Below are 16,860 nucleotides of genomic sequence, written 5' to 3'. Positions count from 1 at the left end.
GATGTTGGTATCCTGCTTATTATGTCAGGTTAATTTTACAAGGCTCTTGTCAACCAACAAGCCAATAGCTTTTCTTCCCTCTGGGTTTTGTCAGGTTAATCCATGAGTCATGGAATATTTGACTACAATTTCATGAGTCATGGAAAAGCTCTGTAGCCCTCATAGTTATGGATGATCTTGCTGTCCGGTACTGCCAGGTCAGGTGTCTTCCCAATGCCTGCATATACATTGCAAATGCATCCTGCAACATCTTAGTGTCACCTGTGCTGAATTTTACATTTCTGTGAGGCAGCCTGTCCTTGTCAGTTGAAAAAGCTGCCTGATAGCAAGTCCAGAAGAAGAGCCTGAGGTTTTTTTTCCCAAATGCTCTTTCTTTATATCTGTAGGAGTGAGACTATGATAACTTCCAAGGCCTGAGTAACTGCTCATTGTGGGCTTTTAGGGAGAGAAACTCTCAGCCTCTGCCCGAAACCAGAACACTGAAGGCAAACCACGGAAAAGGGGAGAGAGCTGGGCATGACACAGCTTGCTCATCCAAGGCCATGGTTTGACCTTGTCTGTGTTGTTCCTGCTGGATGTTTGTCCAACCTGTCCCAAAAGGCTCCAGCAGTGACAGTGCTCTGCTGCCCAGGCAGCCCGCTCCCCTCCCGAACCATCTGGAGGGGGAGGAGAGCTCCTTCATTGCTGCTGAAGCTCATTATGTCTTGTCCCATCTCCAGTGGGCATTCCTCACTGTTACAGCTGTTATTTACATATGTCTGTAAATAAAAGAAACTATCATTTCTGCCCTGGCTTTGCATGGGATGAGTAAGGCCTTGGCTGGAGCAATGCCTACTTGAAATTATCTGCTACTGGGCTACTTGAAAACATAGACACCTCCAAGCCAGTTAGTCATAAAGAGGAAAGTTTCATTAACAGTCTCTTCCCAAGGCGAAGCGGCAAGCTTGCTGGAAGCAGTCAGCTATCCTGACCGAACTGGTCCCCGGTGTGGGGTGCTCCTGGCCATGCCTCCCCTCCCCTGGGGCAGCGGTGCTGATGCATGGAGGTCTAGGAAGAGCCCAGTTGCAAAAAATGCCTGAGAATCCCATTTTTAAGCCATTACAGGTCTCGACACTTCCCAGGTTTGCGTCAGAGAGGAGGAGGTGGCTGTTTCTATAAGCGCGCACGATTCTGTGACTCTCTGCCTTAAGCCAGCAGGGAAAGGGTGTTAAACCTGCGTTTAGATGGGCAGCTTTTGGATCAGGAAAAATAAGGAGGGCTCTGATTCATAACAGGACAGATACAGGCTGTTCTGGGAAGTCACTGCTGGCTTCTAATGTTTTAGCTTTCATAGGTGATTTTTTTTTTTGTCCTAAGGCTGCATTTAGGAAGGTCAGAGACAGATGAGGTGATAAATGTGACTTCACTCTCCACCTGGACTGTGTTGGAAAGACTTTCTTGAGGTTCTTTCTGACTGTGATTTTTCCAGCTCTCTCCTGGAGAAGGAGGTGGTCCTTAAACCTGGAAGTTTCCCCTATATAAGTCATGCCCCCTCCTCACCCCACACTGGGCCTGCCCTATCCGGAGAGATACCAAGCTGAATGCTAAGCAATTTTCTTCTGGCCTCCTAAATGTATGACTCCATAGATGTGAAAGATAAGGGATGTGACGTTCCTACTCCTCTGCCCATGAGGTGAGCTGTTATTTTTAACACAAAGGTCACCAAAGCAAGGGCTAGTGCCGAAGCAGGTTGTAACTGCTGCAGAGGATCCTGTTGACTTGAGTGGGCATTGGAGGGGGTCCCAGAGGACCAGGGTGCTGGTTGAAGAGTGGGCTGTGTCCCCTCCCAACAAACCCTGGCTTCCCCAGGACTGACATGAGGGGCCCCACGGATGGCACGAACCAAAGTGTGTGCACAGATGTGGAGGGCGGTTGAGGGTGGATCTGTTCTCATCCAGGACAGAGATGACATCTTCTAAGGAACTGCGTGATGATACCTGCTGATTTATGGACAAGCAGTGTTCGTTTTGGCACAAAAGAGCTTCCAATTAGCCTGAAAACAGACTGCTCTGGGTGGAGGATTTGCAGACTCTCTCTTATTTATTGGCAAACCTCATTTTAATATAATCAGCTGTTTGACAGGCAGGTTAGGTAATGGTCCTTGATGTGAGCACTAGCAGATTTGAACACCGAGTACAGCTTTTAGAGCCCAGAGCCCTCTGCCAGTAGCTGAAATGCATCTGATATTAAAATGCAAGGGGAACCTAGGAAGCCCCTTGCCAGAGCACCTTGCTGAGTACATTAAAATGCCGCTTTCAATAATTCATAAAATCTGTTCAGTGAGCTGGTGTATATGTGTGGGGAGGCGGGTAATAAAACATCTTAGACCTGGCCTGCCAGGATAATTGAGTGGCTAGTTAAATCTCTCAACAGTATTAATCAATAAAGGGGGCCCACAGCGTAAATAAATCCAGAACGTAATGTGACAGGGCTATGGAAGTGCATGGAAAGCAATTCTCCCCCTCCTGTTCATGAGGCTAGGTGCCATACTGTTCCAGCAACTGGTATTTGAATAACCTCAATGCTCTGATAGTTCAAACATCCAGTCTTTCCAGCTGTGTTACCCTGTGTTTAGATGTCACATAAATGTCTTTGATTCAGCTGTGCGTGCAACGGAGGGAGCAGTTGGCTGTGAAAGGTAGGGAGCAGATTGTAAACTCTGTCACTCAATTGAGTGTCTCTAGTTTCACTGATCAAGAGCTGATGTCTCCCTTTGTACGATAAAAGCATTTTACCAGAGTTGGAGTGCTGTTTCTGCAGATCCCCAGTGAGGTATGAACAAATACTCTTGACATAACTTACACCACTGCTGTAAATTTACAGATCTTTTCAGCGCTCCAAATTAATCTACTCATTCAACCTTTCCAGGAATGCAACACAACATGGCTGTGTTCAAAACTCATTTATCCTGGTGTGACTTTGGTGCAATTCTACTGTAGTCTGTGTCTTAATCTTACTGTAATCGAGCCAGAATGTAATCTACTAACAGACATCTGAAATGGGTATGATTAAAAGATGTCATTTTAATTTTTCATTAAATTCAGCCTGCAGCTTGCCTTCTATTCCATTAATGCTAGGCTAATATTGACTTTTACTATTTACAGATATTTGTGGACCTTCCACATACTTCTTCCACCAAACTGTTTCTCAGCCAAGCGCTGCATATTCATCTCCTTCACGCCTTCCTGATGAATCTGGCAAAAATTCCAGCATTCAGGTTAGTGTTGGCTCTGCCCAGATGCTGGCGATTATGCTCAGCTATTAGGATGTTTGTGGAAAGCGGATGTGTAACTGTCTTAACGTGGCTGAATTTGAATGGGATTTTGAATCCGCACGAATACAGTGTCTGCTTTTCATCCGGATGTACTCTGAAACTAAGCTGTGCCCGATCTTTCCTCTTGTGCTACTCTGTCCATCTTTTTTGGCTATGAAATACCCAGACTAAGTTTCAAGCATTTGTTTCTGTGAAGAAAATTAATTACCCAGCAGCAGCCCTACCTATGACTGTGCTATAGCTCATGTTAAAGCTCATCTTCAGGCTTAAGCTTTCATTTCACATAAAGAGGAGATGTGTGGCCAATTAACAGGTTCAGCCCATGTGCAGTAACTTGTTCAGTCACATCTTGCTCATGTGCCCAAGCCTCATAGTTCGGCATTTCCCTTCCTCCAGAAACACTGATTTGTTTTCCTGTGTGCTTCATGCCTCTGTCTGTGAGGCAATTGTTGTAATAAAAAGATTACACAGGAGTGTCTTGGAGAGTCCCTTTGCGTCGAGCAGAACTTTGATTTCAAAACTGAGATACATAGCAAGGGAAAGGACTTGGTCCTTCCTGATTGTATCCGGCCAAGGATTCCCCCACGCCTTCCAGATACAGTGGTTCAGCTCCATGGGCAGCCACTGTGAGGCTTCTGATCTCTCATGGGACAGTGCGGGGATCGCTGGGATGGAGTTGCTGAACTAGAAAAGCGAAAACATTAGGATCTCGGGGAAAGATAGCTGTCTGGCCCACAGAGGATGCTTGTGGTAGCCAGAACTGTCTAGAATGGTAACAAGAAACATGTCATGTACCTGGCACGGGTTCTTTAGGACATGTGAATGCAGGTCTTTGCTATATAGGAGGAAATGTAAAATGTCACTTGTCCTAGAAGACATAGCCAAATGGATCCCTCCTGCTCTTTGGGTATATCAGGATGAGACTGAATTCTCATTTAAGCATTCACGGAAGCTCTGGTACCTACAGCAAAGTACACATAGCAGCAAGCTGCTGAGTATGTACCAGCCCTCCGTAGCATCCACCCAGCTTCCAGGTTAGGCTTTGCAGTCCAAATTGAAGCCTATGTTGCCCCAGGTTACTGGTAAAAGAGTTAGCTTATTTAAAACTAGTGTAGTTGTATCTACATGAGCTTTAGCCACACCTTGAGCTACAGGCTAGGTACATAGATAATTTATTCCATAGGATGGACTATGAGGAGAACAATTTAGCCCTAGATGGAAATCTTTATTCTGTCTTTATTCCAAATCTTTATTCTGAGTTTGCTTGTTCTTGCATAATTCCCTCATAGTTCTGTAGCTTTAACCAATTCCACAGCACAGGGGTAGTGTCAGAGGTAATTATATCCTACCGCTGCAGCCCAGAAGTAAGGATGGCACTCTTAAATTCCAGTAGGTAGAAACAGCCATATTTATGACTACTGATTAAAATGTGGTATTGGAAAAGAGTATGATGTGAGTCATCAGGATATCAGTTGTTTGTTGCTTTCCTTTATGTGTGAATTAGAAAAAAGAATAAAGTTGCATTAAATTAAAAAAGAATGTCAAGAAAACATTCAAAGGTTTCCCACAGTTGGGTGTATGCTTATATTTTTCTCCACCCATTGTAAATCACAGCAGTAGATCTTCCCCCACTCATGTTTTGGATTAGTAAATTGAACTACATACTCTGTCCCTTCAAAGATTAATGCCTCCATCTGAGGAAGTAGTTGAATATGTGCTGGTGGTAGTACTTTTATCATTAGCAAATGGGAGGCTGTGGGAGGAGAACAGAATTTGCATGTGTTGAATGTTGGCCTAAACATACTCTCACTGAATTCTGGACATCAGGGAAGAATTGATAGAGCATAAGTATTTAATCAGCAAACCACAGAAAAAAAAAATTGAGGAATCTTACTTTTAATTAAAAAGCTTTTCAGCCCTCATTGTTCCAAAATGAACAAATGTTTTGCTAATATCACGTGTCTGCAGAGTGCACTCCAAATATCTCAAAACTGTATTTGCTGTCAAGTGGCATTACACTTCATTAGTTGTCCTTGGGTGGGTTTTTAAACCTCTGTGGAAGTTTGAAGTCTTTCCACTAGCCTATTTCTGGAAGACACATTTGAGAGCCATTTAACTGCTACAGATGTTAAACTGTTTTCAACTGTTTTCGGTTCAAAGAAAGTGTCGTGCCTCACGTGTGTGCATAGCATCCAGTACAAGTTGGTCCTGATCCTCGTAGAAACCTCTGAGTACCTTCACAATTCTTATGCTACTTTGAAGTTCCACTTATTCACTAGAAAGCTACCCAGTGAGTCTCCAGGCTTGCTTAAAAACAAACCTGGTTTGCTTAGAATAAAAATAAAATGGCAGCAGAGAGGAGGCTGACTTTGCCACCTGGCTCTGTGTGTAGCTGCATGCAGAAAGCCACCCTAGAACCCACCTTTAATCAAAACCAATTCAAGTTAAACATCTTTTTTCACAACCATCAGCACGTGAAGGAACAAATAAGCACATGCAGTACAGAACAAAGAACATTCATCACTGTGATATTTTGGCCTCTAAGTGAACAGCATTCATATCAACTTCCTCCTTCGCCCTGCGCTAGGACTGCGTGTCTTTGCAGCGCCAGGAAAGTAAAGGCAGGCACACCTGCGGTCGCTAGAGATTTTACCACAGTTCTTGCAAGAGGACGCTTGCTAACCATGGTGCCCTGGCTATTTCCCAGTGAAGGGGGAGACAAGATTTTGCCTGCCTAGAAATCATCTAAGATGTTTCAAAACATTTTCTTCACTTCCTGCCTTAAACTTTTGCAACTGTTATGTTCTGCATTAGAGACAGCGGCTTTTAACAACCGACAAAATAAATTCTTGTGTCTGTCATTTGCCAAGTAGCTTGATTTTTTTTTTTTTTGCAAGTTTGATGATTTTCACCATTTTTACCGGTTTCTATGTTGATTTTTTAATTAACCCCTTGGGATCATTTGCAAAAGCCTGAAATTGTAGACCTCGTGGATGGTACAGGCCTAGAAGCATAAAAGAAAATAGGTAGTTAAGTATATTGTGTTTTTTTAAAAAAACAACTAATTTTTAAATTCATTTCTGCTGAAACCACAAAGGTACTCGCGCCTTGTTTTGGTTTAAAGGCTACTTCAACAGATGCCGTTATCAAATTGCTATTAACGAATACCCTTATCACTTTTACAGCTCCCACTAAGCACTAAATAATAACTGCTGGAATTTGAGATGCAAATTACCATTGGTCAGGCACTGCATCTCTTATATTGGCACTTGCTATATCCTGTCATTTTTCCACCAAAATTTCAAGCGCGGGATGGTACCTGAACACAAGTTATCTAGCAACCAAGGGCAACAGACCACAGGGCAGACATTGTATCAGCCATTGCTTTTGCGTAGAAAACAAAGCCTTGACGCTGTGAGGTGCTGCTTGTTCCTAATTTTTGCTGAAAACAGCGATAAGTGCAGACGCTGAGCGTCACGATACCGAGCACCCTTTGCATCACGTATCTGTAGAGCTGCCGGCATTGTAAGGGCAACGCGTTTGGTATTGCAGTGCGGATACAGGTCGACGTAGGGGTCGATACGGCGCAATTGTGTAAAAAGCAAACTTCAGACTGGAACGTGTGAGCAGGGGCGCTGCCCGTGAGGCGTGTTATTTTCTCTGCAGCTGGAATATGATGTTCCGCTTTGGATGTTTTGATAAGGGTGCAGACGAAACAGGGTGAGTGCGCAAGTGGCCTAGATACCCCCGACGGCTGGCGGGAGCGGGCCTGGGCAGCGGATGGGTCAAACCTGTGAGCCCTTCCTGCAGCGGAGGGAGCGAGCCGTGGGCCTGCACCCGCAGAGCAAGGCTTGTGGGTCACTGCACAGCGAGAGGTTGAGGTTGGGCAAACCGAGTACCAGGCTCAGGCTGGGAAAGGTTTCTCGTCGCAACAGCGGTCTCCTGTTGAGCTCTGGAGCAGAGAGCCTAGAAAGGTTCCTCGGAGGAGAGCTCGACGGAGGGGCCCTCCATCCCTCCTCAGCGCGTGCTGGAGGCCTGGCGAGCTCCCCTCGGAGGAGCACAGGGTGGAGCAGCCGTGGGCCCGCAGCACATAAGCGAGTGGAGAAGGGGCAGAGCATCTGGAGGAGATGGGCCATCCCGCGGGAGAAGAAGGGGCGTTGCAGGTGGTGTGACCCACCTGGGCACTGTCAGGGATCCTGTGGTGAATTTTTAAAAATTCACCCAAACAGACCCATGTATTTAGTTGTTGGAAACGCTTCTCGAGGGCTTGGGGCGGGGGGGGCCGGCAGGAACCGGCAGGAACCGGCAGGAGCCCCCCGCTCCCAGCCGCAGGAGCAGCGGCCGGCACTGCCGAGGGGCACGCGGGTCCCTGCGCGCCGCTGACTCAGGGCCGCCGGCGGGCGGCGCCTTTAAATGCGTCGGGCTCGGCCCCCTCCGCCTCAGGTGGCCGCTGCCTCCGTGCCTGCCTCCCCCACTGCCGCGCACCGCGCTTGCGCCGCGGCCGCCGGGGCCGGCACTCTCCTCTCGTCCGCGCCGCGCTCCGCAGAGCTTTGTCTGGGCCCGGGCGGCGAGACCCGGGCGTGCGGCGAGACCCGGGTGTGCGGCGGGGACCCTCGGGGTAACCCCGGCCCCGCTGTGTACAAACGGTCGGGGGGCGCAGGCGGCCCTTAAGGTGGACTCGCGCTTAAGGTGGACCGCTCCCGTAAGGTGGACTGGGCGTTAAGGTGGATCGCGCTTAAGGTGGACTCGCCGCGAAGCCGCGCCTGCGAGGCGGGGAGGGCCGGGGCTCGGCATGGGGAGCCCCGCCTGAAGCGGCCGCCGGAGGACCCGCGCCGGTCTGTCCTGAGGAAGAGATGGGGAGGGCCCGCTGCTGAGGAGCCAACTTCTCCCCGGCCTCTAACAATGACCAGCTCCCGGCCGTTCTGCAGGAAGAGGCAGCCCATGGACGAGGGCGAGGTGGGGGAGAGGAGCCCGGCGCCGAGCGGCCGGGGGGGGCTGACTGGAGAGAGGCTTCCCCCGGCAGCGGGTCTCCGGCTCCTGGCCGCTCTTCGGGGGGCGGTGGGGGGGTGCCGCGTTGTGTTTGGATTGGGAGAGGTTTAATTTTCTTTAAAGGCAGCTCCTTCACCACCGCCATCCTCCTCCTCCTCGTCCCTTTGCAGCTCTGAAGCCCTCCCGGCCGCAGTCTCCCCGCCGGCTCCGGGGACCCCCCGGCGCAGCGCCATGGAGACGGTGGGAAAGTTTGAGTTCAGCAGGAAGGACCTGATCGGGCACGGAGCCTTCGCCGTCGTCTTCAAAGGCAGGCACAAAGAGGTCAATAATCTCTTCTTTTTCTTTTTTCCGGCTTTTTTTTTTTTTTTTTAATTTATTTTTTGGTCTGGGCCGAGCCGGGCACCGCGTCCCAGTCGCCCCGTCCTTGCTGGGCTGCGGCCGCTATTCTTAGCCTGGGCATCAGTCCCGGGCTCTGGGGCAGCTCTGCCGATGGTAGACATATTTATTATTATTTATTATTGTTATTCTGGAGTTCGTCCGGGAGGCAGGCGCGTGCCCCAGCAGGACCCGGGCAGGTGGCTTCCCCCTGGGGCTGGGCAGAGCGGGGCCGGGGGCCGGCAACCCGCCGCCGAGGTGTCCGCAGAGAGCTCCCGCTCGCCAAAACTGGCCCCTGCCTGGGAATTCAGCAAACAAAAATCCCCCCACGCCGTCTACGAAGTGTGTGGAGGGCTCTTGCTTTTGTGTGTGTGTGTGTGGGGGGGGGTTGTCTGTGAAGTTTTGTCTTTCTCCACTTAATTTTTCCAAGAGGAGGGGAAATCGCTCACTGGTAAATAAAAGGAAACCAATCCGGCAGTGGATTTTCCATCATTAGGGCTTGGGATAAGCCATGGCTCCCACAGTGCGTCTATTTCTAGTGATTAAATAAGAGGATAATCGTCATATAAAGTAGTAACAAAAACCCAAACCTTGGGCTTTTCTCCTTGGGCTGACAAGCGTAACTGGGGAAAGGGCAAGTCTGAACAAGTGAGGGATAGGCATTAGGATATGAAGTGGGAGGCCTTTACCGGTGCTACAAGACACTTCTTTCAGTAGTATTTGTAATCTGTTAAGAGGCTGCTTATCCTAATGTAAATTAATGGTGAAATTTCCATTAATTATTGAATTATATATGCACTCTTTCAGAAACCTGAGCTGGAAGTAGCTGTGAAATGCATTAACAAGAAGAACCTTGCAAAATCTCAAACTCTGCTGGGCAAGGAAATAAAAATACTTAAGGTAAAAGTAGACTGACTTGTTTTCTTCAGTCTTTGTTCTGTATGTCCTTTGTTGCTCCTAGCTTATGGTCTTTTTTTTTTATTTTTTCTAGGAATTGAAACATGAAAACATTGTTGCCTTGTATGACTTCCAGGTAAATACATTCAATTACAGCAAAGCATTCTAGATTTGGGAGGGTTGAATGGAGTTTGTGGAATTCCAGTTTTTAACAGATGTTTGTAATCAAAGATGTGTATTCTTGGGGGGGAGGGAGGGAGAAGTCTTCTGATAAATTAGGGAAAGATAAACACGGCTGAGCGGATCATGTATTAATTGTTGTCTGGACCACAGAACTCTTATGCAGTTGGGAGTTGAGGTGGGAGCTCCTGCTCCCAGGATGTTATGCAGTGAAATGCAGTGTGTGGTGAATATGTCTGTGTTGGAAGCTCGTAAGTTCTCAAAATGTTAGAAATAAAATTACAGTAGTTATTGTTGGCATGCCTACCTTTTATTTTCTTTCTCTGGTCTGGATATACTCCCTAAGAAAATTTCTTTTTCCTAAGCAACGTAAGAATAATGTGAGCGTGACTTTGTAGCATATGATTGTCTTCAGTTCCAGAGGATTTTCATTTGCATTTTTCTGTTGTCCTTGTGGCAATCACTAAGTGTTAAAAATTGCAGCAGACATTTTTAGATTATTGTGGTTTCCCGCAGTTGCTTTTTCCTTCAAAGTCAGCTCTGAGGATTTAATCTAAGGGGCTAAAACTGATCTGCTCTGAAACCCAGGTTATCCAATGACTTTTTTTTTTTTCCCCTTGAATTTTTAGTTAAAAAAACCCTGCTGGTTCACGGGGCAAGTTTTCTCTGACATTTGAGATGCTTTTTAGAAAAAAAACGCTGCAGGATCTAAAAGCCTAAAATGGAACCCTCTGTTTCTGGATGGAGGGGCTGGCGTGCGGTGTGTCGGTACAGCTTGTGCCGCCCTAAGGTCTGATATTTGCGAGTGACGGTTGCGTGACCGCTGGCTCTGCCGGGCCCCCCCGGGTGGCCCTGGGGTGGCTTATCTGGAGCTGCCTGCCCTGTCCCTGACATCACGCGTCCCGCAGGCCGCCGTGTTTGTTGACATTCCTCCTTCTCCCGTGGATTGGCTCCGGTGGCCTCGCGTCACCCCAGACAGGAGTCCCAGCCAGTTGGCACAGCCTATTTGCAATGCCTTCTGGGTGCTGTAGTCTGCCCGCGTCACCCCGGCCCCCCGGGGCTGTGTCACCCGCCGTGTCCCTCTCTGCCGGGGCAGGGGGTTCTGGCGAGGTGCTGCAGGGGGTCAGGACCTTGGAAACATGTTTAATGCCTGGTGGTGTTTTGGCGAGAGGTGGACGTGGGGGATTTCAGGCTGCTCCGGGAGGGAGGCAAGGCTGCTGGGAATGGGTTTGCTTCTTGGAAATATCCTTTGGGTAAGAGGCCAGCTGTGCGTTGCTCCTGAAGCACCGTTTAGAGCTGGTCTTGCAAAGCAGTAACGGCCTCTGGCCTGATGCATGCTGCAGAGTAGCTCAGAGAGCTGGGGACGTTTCCTCTGGGCATAGGCTGCTTCGGGCATTAGATCTCGTGTTTTTTCATTCTCCTCTGTACCTCCTAAGTGTACTTAATAACTTTTCAGTCGAGAGAGTGAGTGGCTGCTCCTGCGCTTCCTCTATAGTTTGCATTTGTATGAAGTATTATGCTGCTGGATTTGCTTATTGCAGATCTTTCAAAACCTTTGCTCATGTTCTGTTCCTCGCCCTGCTTCAAATAACTGCCTGGTGGGAAGCGGCTCAAAGACATTTCCTGCAGAAGGAGCGATTTCATCACTGTTACAACTGCAGCAACGCATTTTTTTCCTTACGTGATGGCAGATGAGCTTTAGTTAAATTCTGTGTGTAGCAGTGTAGCCTGGTGAGATATTAGCAAGAAGCTGCATAAGATACCACAAAACAGGAACTTGAGAAAGGTCCTAGGCTCAAGGCATGCCCAGGTATATGTTTAGTTACCAGCTTTGTCAGACACTCCTTGTATGACCTGGGTAATCTGATTTTTTGGACAAAATGAGATGGCTTAGATGGCACTGAATGTTATATAGTGCTTCCAGGGTGTGGAGTCTCCTCTGGTGTAAGGTGATCGGTCACCAGACAAGAGTCTGATGTGGTCTACCTGCCTAGGTTGTGTGTGTAATGTGTCTGAGTGTTTGGCCTTGCTCTGTGTCTGCTTAGGAGTTGTATGAGAGTAAATTATCTGCAAAGGTAAAAGTGCAGTTCTGTGGAAGGCTGGCTTCTGCCCACCTTTCCTTACTTTGAGGAAAAGACTACTTATTACTCACCTTGTTCCTCTGATACAAGATTGGTTGCTTCATTCATAGCTGCATATATATTTACCCTCGAAAATGTCATAGTTGCAGTTAATTGAGCTCTTACTTTTAGGCTTTCTAAAACTAAAGAGGCTTATTCTTGTATTGCAACATCACAGAGCAAAAAGGAAAAAATATTTCCTGTGAATCTTAATGTTGCCCCGTAGCTTTGTCTGTCGTTGCATTTTGTGTCGTCCCTTCCTCCGCACCTCCTGTCAACAGTGACTTTAACTTTTACTCGCATGTTCCTTACACACAAGGAAATGGTTGCCAAAACCACAGCGGCTGTAAGCAAGTGATTACACCCAATGATGCTTTCGTTTGCATTTTCCTAGTTAAAAGCTAATGCTAACCAGGCCTCATACAACTCAAGATTTTTGATGTAATGCCAGATTTGCCCCAGACAGACACTTGCAGTGCTGATACTTAATACTGACAGCAGCTCTCACCCTGGCACACTTATTTTATCCTTCAAATCCAGGAAAATTGCTGTGTTCCTTCTCGTTTCATAGATCTTTGTGATATTGGTTCATAAATAATGATAAAATAAGAAGCTTCATAGGAATAAATGATACTGGTGAATGTTTCATGCATAAAAGTGCAGTGTCTGGACTTTTATAGATCCCCTCACTGGAGTCCTAAGAGCAGCATCATTACATGAGACTGGCTCGCAAAATGAAATATGCATATTCCCATTATTATGTCCTCATGTATTAATGAGAGGTGCTGTGAATAGTGTAGGAACCTAATGTGAGAGCCCTTGCTCAAAAAGAGGATAAATGATATTGTATCGCATTTCTAAAATTACTGTCGATTTAGTGTCTGTATGGAGTTGTGGTGCAGATCTTTCCTAGGCACAGGAGATGTTTGGCATGAAGTAAAAACCGTATTCCACCATATGTGGAGTGCATTAGTTGCTACTGAACAATCCCTGACTCCTCAGCTGGCTTGCAGAGGGGCTGGAGTTGGGGTCTCCAGACTGCAGCAGTTGAGGGGAGTACAGCAATCTCGAGGAACATCTGGATACCAGAAGTCTTTTTACTCTGTTTGAAGACAGCCAAATGAGCTCTTGTTCCTTAAGGTGGAAATTAGTGACAACAAGGATACAAGTGATGGTTCTTGCCAGATGAGGACTTGGTCTGGAAATGAGGTTTCTTGGAAAACAGATTTCTAAAACTGAGGATCAACTGAACTCTTAACACATGTTGACACTGAAAGCTTAGCAGCGTGTGATCTGGTGTATGGGACTTGTTTTGGTTTCTTTTGTGACTCGGGACATTAAATCTGAATCTGTGATCAGAGACCACTTGATTACCTAAGGGGATTCAGTGGTAGGAAGGTAACTCTTGAACTTGTCAGATTCTGGGAGCACTGTGCGCTAGACAGCTTCTTCTAGCACCAGTAAGAAGTAGGTTCTTACATGTAACTAAGATCTTTGGGGCAATGGGAGGTCCTGGATTTGCTTTTCTTCCCTGTGCCCCAGGAAGGTTGGTTGAATATGTGTCAGCTGAAGATCTCACATGTGGATGTGTTGGTGCTAGGGCAGAAAATCTGCTATTCCTGGACATAAATCATGCTTTGGATATTAGAAAGCATTTTCCTGCATGAAATAGGAAGAAGGATTATTTTACTGGCACATTTTCTCAAGTTGCGTGTGGTGGTCTCAGCTTGCTTCTTAAAGCAGGCTAGCTGTGACTGTGCTTGTGTGGGTATTGGGTGGGGTTTTTTCCTAACTTTTGCACAGGTGGGATGGACTGGTTGTAGAAACATAGCTGTTAGCATCACACAGGGCACTGTGCTGCTGAGTTTCTGGTTCAGCCTAGGTTACCTGAGGGTCTGCTATCCATAATTCTGTGTCAAGTCGGCTTATTGTACTCACCAGCTCAGGATGAGCTGAGAGTAATGCTTAACTCGCTCGTGCAGTACAGACTCACCAAAAATATTTCTGCTGGGATGACTGTATCACCTGGAGCTCCTGGAGACAAAGAACACAGAGTCCTTGCAGTGCAGTTTTTCTTGTGCACATGGATTAAGGCATGGGTGGCAGAACAAACACTTTCAGCTTAATGATCAGTCACCCTGGCCCGGCCTTGAGAGCCAAGTAATAACAGGTTTGTTCTATTGTTGCTGTATAGAAAGTCCTTGTGATCAGTAGGTCCGTGGCTGTTGGGCTGTGATGTTCTGTTGTGCTGTCTGCACCATCATCCCTTTCCGACACGGAGCCTTTAGCTGCTAGTCCTCATCTTGTGTTCATGCCTCCTGCTGTCCCCTTGGACCTCTGGGGCTCCGTGCACGGCAGCGTCTTTTGGCGTGCCCTCCAGCACCGCTCGCTTCTGCTGCAGTGCTTCGCTGATGAGCGTGATGTCAGATGAATCAGTGTTGCTGCAGTGTCACCTCCTTGCCTTGCCACCTCTTGTGCCACCTAATGCAGGATCTTCTGTTCCTCAGGCACTGCTGTTCAGGTGCCCCATCTTGGGAGACAGGGCTCCACTCTGACACTTGGAATGACTAAGGAGGAACTTTGTGTCTGGGAGATCACACTCCTGAGGTCAGGCTGCCTGCCTGCTTGAATCCTGTTTTAATTCCATCCCCAAGTGAAGCTGGCAAGTTGCCTGATGAGTGGGGGTAAAGCACAGGCTTCTCTGAACTGCCAAGCAATCCTCTTTCTGTTCGCGCTGCGGACAAGAATGGGGTGTCTGCTATCCTGCTCCGTCAGCATCCTCGCATCTGTTGGAGGGAATCGCTCTGTTACTGAAGGTTGGATCTGGCTTAATTTAGAGCTAGAAGGGGAAAAGGATGGAAAACCCACCCACCCTCTGCCAGTAGTTTTGTAGGACGAGGCTTCAGATTTTAGTGGGCCAAAATGGCTATATTTATGGAGAGCAGAGAATTTTATAGTCTTGAACTTCTATATAATGTTGGCTTCGCTAGCTGGGTATCCCACTGTGCGGGTCACAGAAACATCTAGCAAATGTTGACCACTAAATATAGACCTCAGAGGAGTCATAGGCTTTTTTTAGAGGGAGTGGTCTCGTTGCATTTCTGAAATTATGATCACTGTTTTACTCATCCTATGTGTAAAGCACATACCTGTGTTCTTCTCACATGATTAAGACGTCATGGAAGAGCCGGCGACGTGGAAGTTAATAGCCTCTGTAGCTCCTGTGGAAGGTAGCATTACTCAGGCTGTAATGACAGATTAAGGAATGTTTCCCAGGAGTAATCGGAAACTCATAGGCTGTTGTGTTCGCAGTTTGACAGCAAAGCTCTGGTAATGGCTGAGGTGCTATTCGTGCTGCTTTTCATGAAGCTCCATCAGCGTTTCCATTAGGAAAATTTCCACTGCTTAAATCCTTGCAATGATTGAATATATTTGGTTCGAGTGGGCAAAGCAAGGTAGTGGAGATTTGGAAGGTGGAAGGGAAGAGATGCCTTCTAATTGGTAGTTGGGTGGGATTGAATTCAGATGGAGAACCACTGTTTGAATTTCTTTCAAATAATTATAGGTCCAAACCAAAGCCCAATTAAAAGATTTAATTTTGTGACCGGACTGGACTTGATGCTAAGCTGTGAAACTGCAATAAAACTGTGTGTTGCAAAGGCTTATCTTAATGCTGAGAGAATGGAGGATACCGTTCACTTTCATGTGTCTTCCCTTTTCGTCTCTCTTTCCTGCACCCCCTGCCTTCCTGCCTGTTGATACCAGCTGAAAAGCTTTTGCACAACAGGCAGGCTAGCAAACAGCGAACATGGGATTGGTGTTTGTGGTAGGAATCTGAGCTGGATAGCTCTGTTTTGCTTTGGGGAAACTCCTAGAGAAGCTCCGCTCCTCTGAGGCGGATGTGTATCTTCCACGGGGCAGACTGCCTTCATCACATGGCACGCAGCGAGATACAGTGGGAAATGAGAAGCTAAGCACAGGGGTGGTCAGCAGAGGTGGTGGTCTTTGATCTGCAAAGTCAAGGAGGGAAGGTTTTAGGTTTGGTTTGGTTTTCAAAATAAGTATGTACTTTTTTGCTTGTTTGAGTGCGGTTTTCTTGTTTGGTTTGTTGGGGTTTTTTTGCTGTTACTCATGTCCATGTAGCAATAGTAAATGGCAAACTTGATGGAAAGTGAGTATGAGTGATGTGGTCTTCCAAGGCAATGTTTCTCCGGTACAGACCTAAACATACTTTGCTTAAGAGAAGCCATCTTAATTGTCTTCAGGTGTTACAGTTCCTCTCTGAGAAATTTAATAATAAATGCCCACAGCAGAATCCAGGGAAGAGCCCTGCCATCAGATAGCTTTAGAGCCTCTTTGTGCTCAGTGTGTAGCAAAGAGGTGCTTTAACTGTGTGATGTCTTCTGCTTTACGATGTGCAGGCCTTAAATACCACCGTAAACGTAGAGATGCTCTCAAAATGCAAAGTGAGGATCTCAAAGCTGCTTCTGATTAATAAGCAAGGTTGTTTCAAGGGGGGCTGATAGAAATAAATCAAATTCTGCATCACTGTTTGGGCAATAATGTTCTGTCTGGCTGCAGGAGCACCTGGCTTGTCTCCTAGCATCAGAATAACAGGAAGAATTAGGTCAGCTGAGCTGGCACGCTAGAGATCAACCAGACAGTGTGGTTCCAGTTGGGGGAATGAAAGATGCAGAATTTTAAGTCATTAGAGATCCTACTTAGCAAAGCGTCTTGCATCTCCAGGAAGGGAAGGCCCCCCAGCCAGCTCGGTACGTGCTGGTGGCCTGGAGCGCAAGAGCCGTTGGCGCGATGGGAAACCCCACGAGTCGCAGCGGAGGGTGAGGTGGTGTCAGGCAGGGCTGAGACGCAGCCCCGCTGGGCTGCTGGGTGGGTTTGGAGCATGTAGGTCGTGTGTTTCCTACGCGTGTGTGCGGCTTAATGTCGCTGTGCATGCAACTGGGCAGTTGGGCAACTTTCTCTTTG

The 16,860-nt window shown here is 47.3% G+C and overlaps 1 protein-coding gene across 1 annotated transcript in view; it reads left to right on the top strand.

Annotated features, from left to right (window-relative positions):
• Positions 1-8,495: 8,495 nt before the first annotated feature.
• ULK1 (unc-51 like autophagy activating kinase 1) overlaps positions 8,496-16,860 on the top strand; it is an 82,013-nt gene continuing 73,648 nt past the window's right edge. Inside the window, exons 1-3 of the mRNA XM_059827619.1 lie at positions 8,496-8,623; positions 9,485-9,577; positions 9,669-9,710. Coding sequence (XP_059683602.1) covers positions 8,534-8,623; positions 9,485-9,577; positions 9,669-9,710 — 225 coding nt within the window. The 5' untranslated portion in view covers positions 8,496-8,533. The remainder of the gene's footprint in view (positions 8,624-9,484; positions 9,578-9,668; positions 9,711-16,860) is intronic.

Source organism: Gavia stellata, chromosome 21 (genome assembly GCF_030936135.1).
Source record: "Gavia stellata isolate bGavSte3 chromosome 21, bGavSte3.hap2, whole genome shotgun sequence".
NCBI classification, from domain to species: domain Eukaryota; kingdom Metazoa; phylum Chordata; class Aves; order Gaviiformes; family Gaviidae; genus Gavia; species Gavia stellata.
This window is presented reverse-complemented; position numbering and strand designations above follow the sequence as displayed.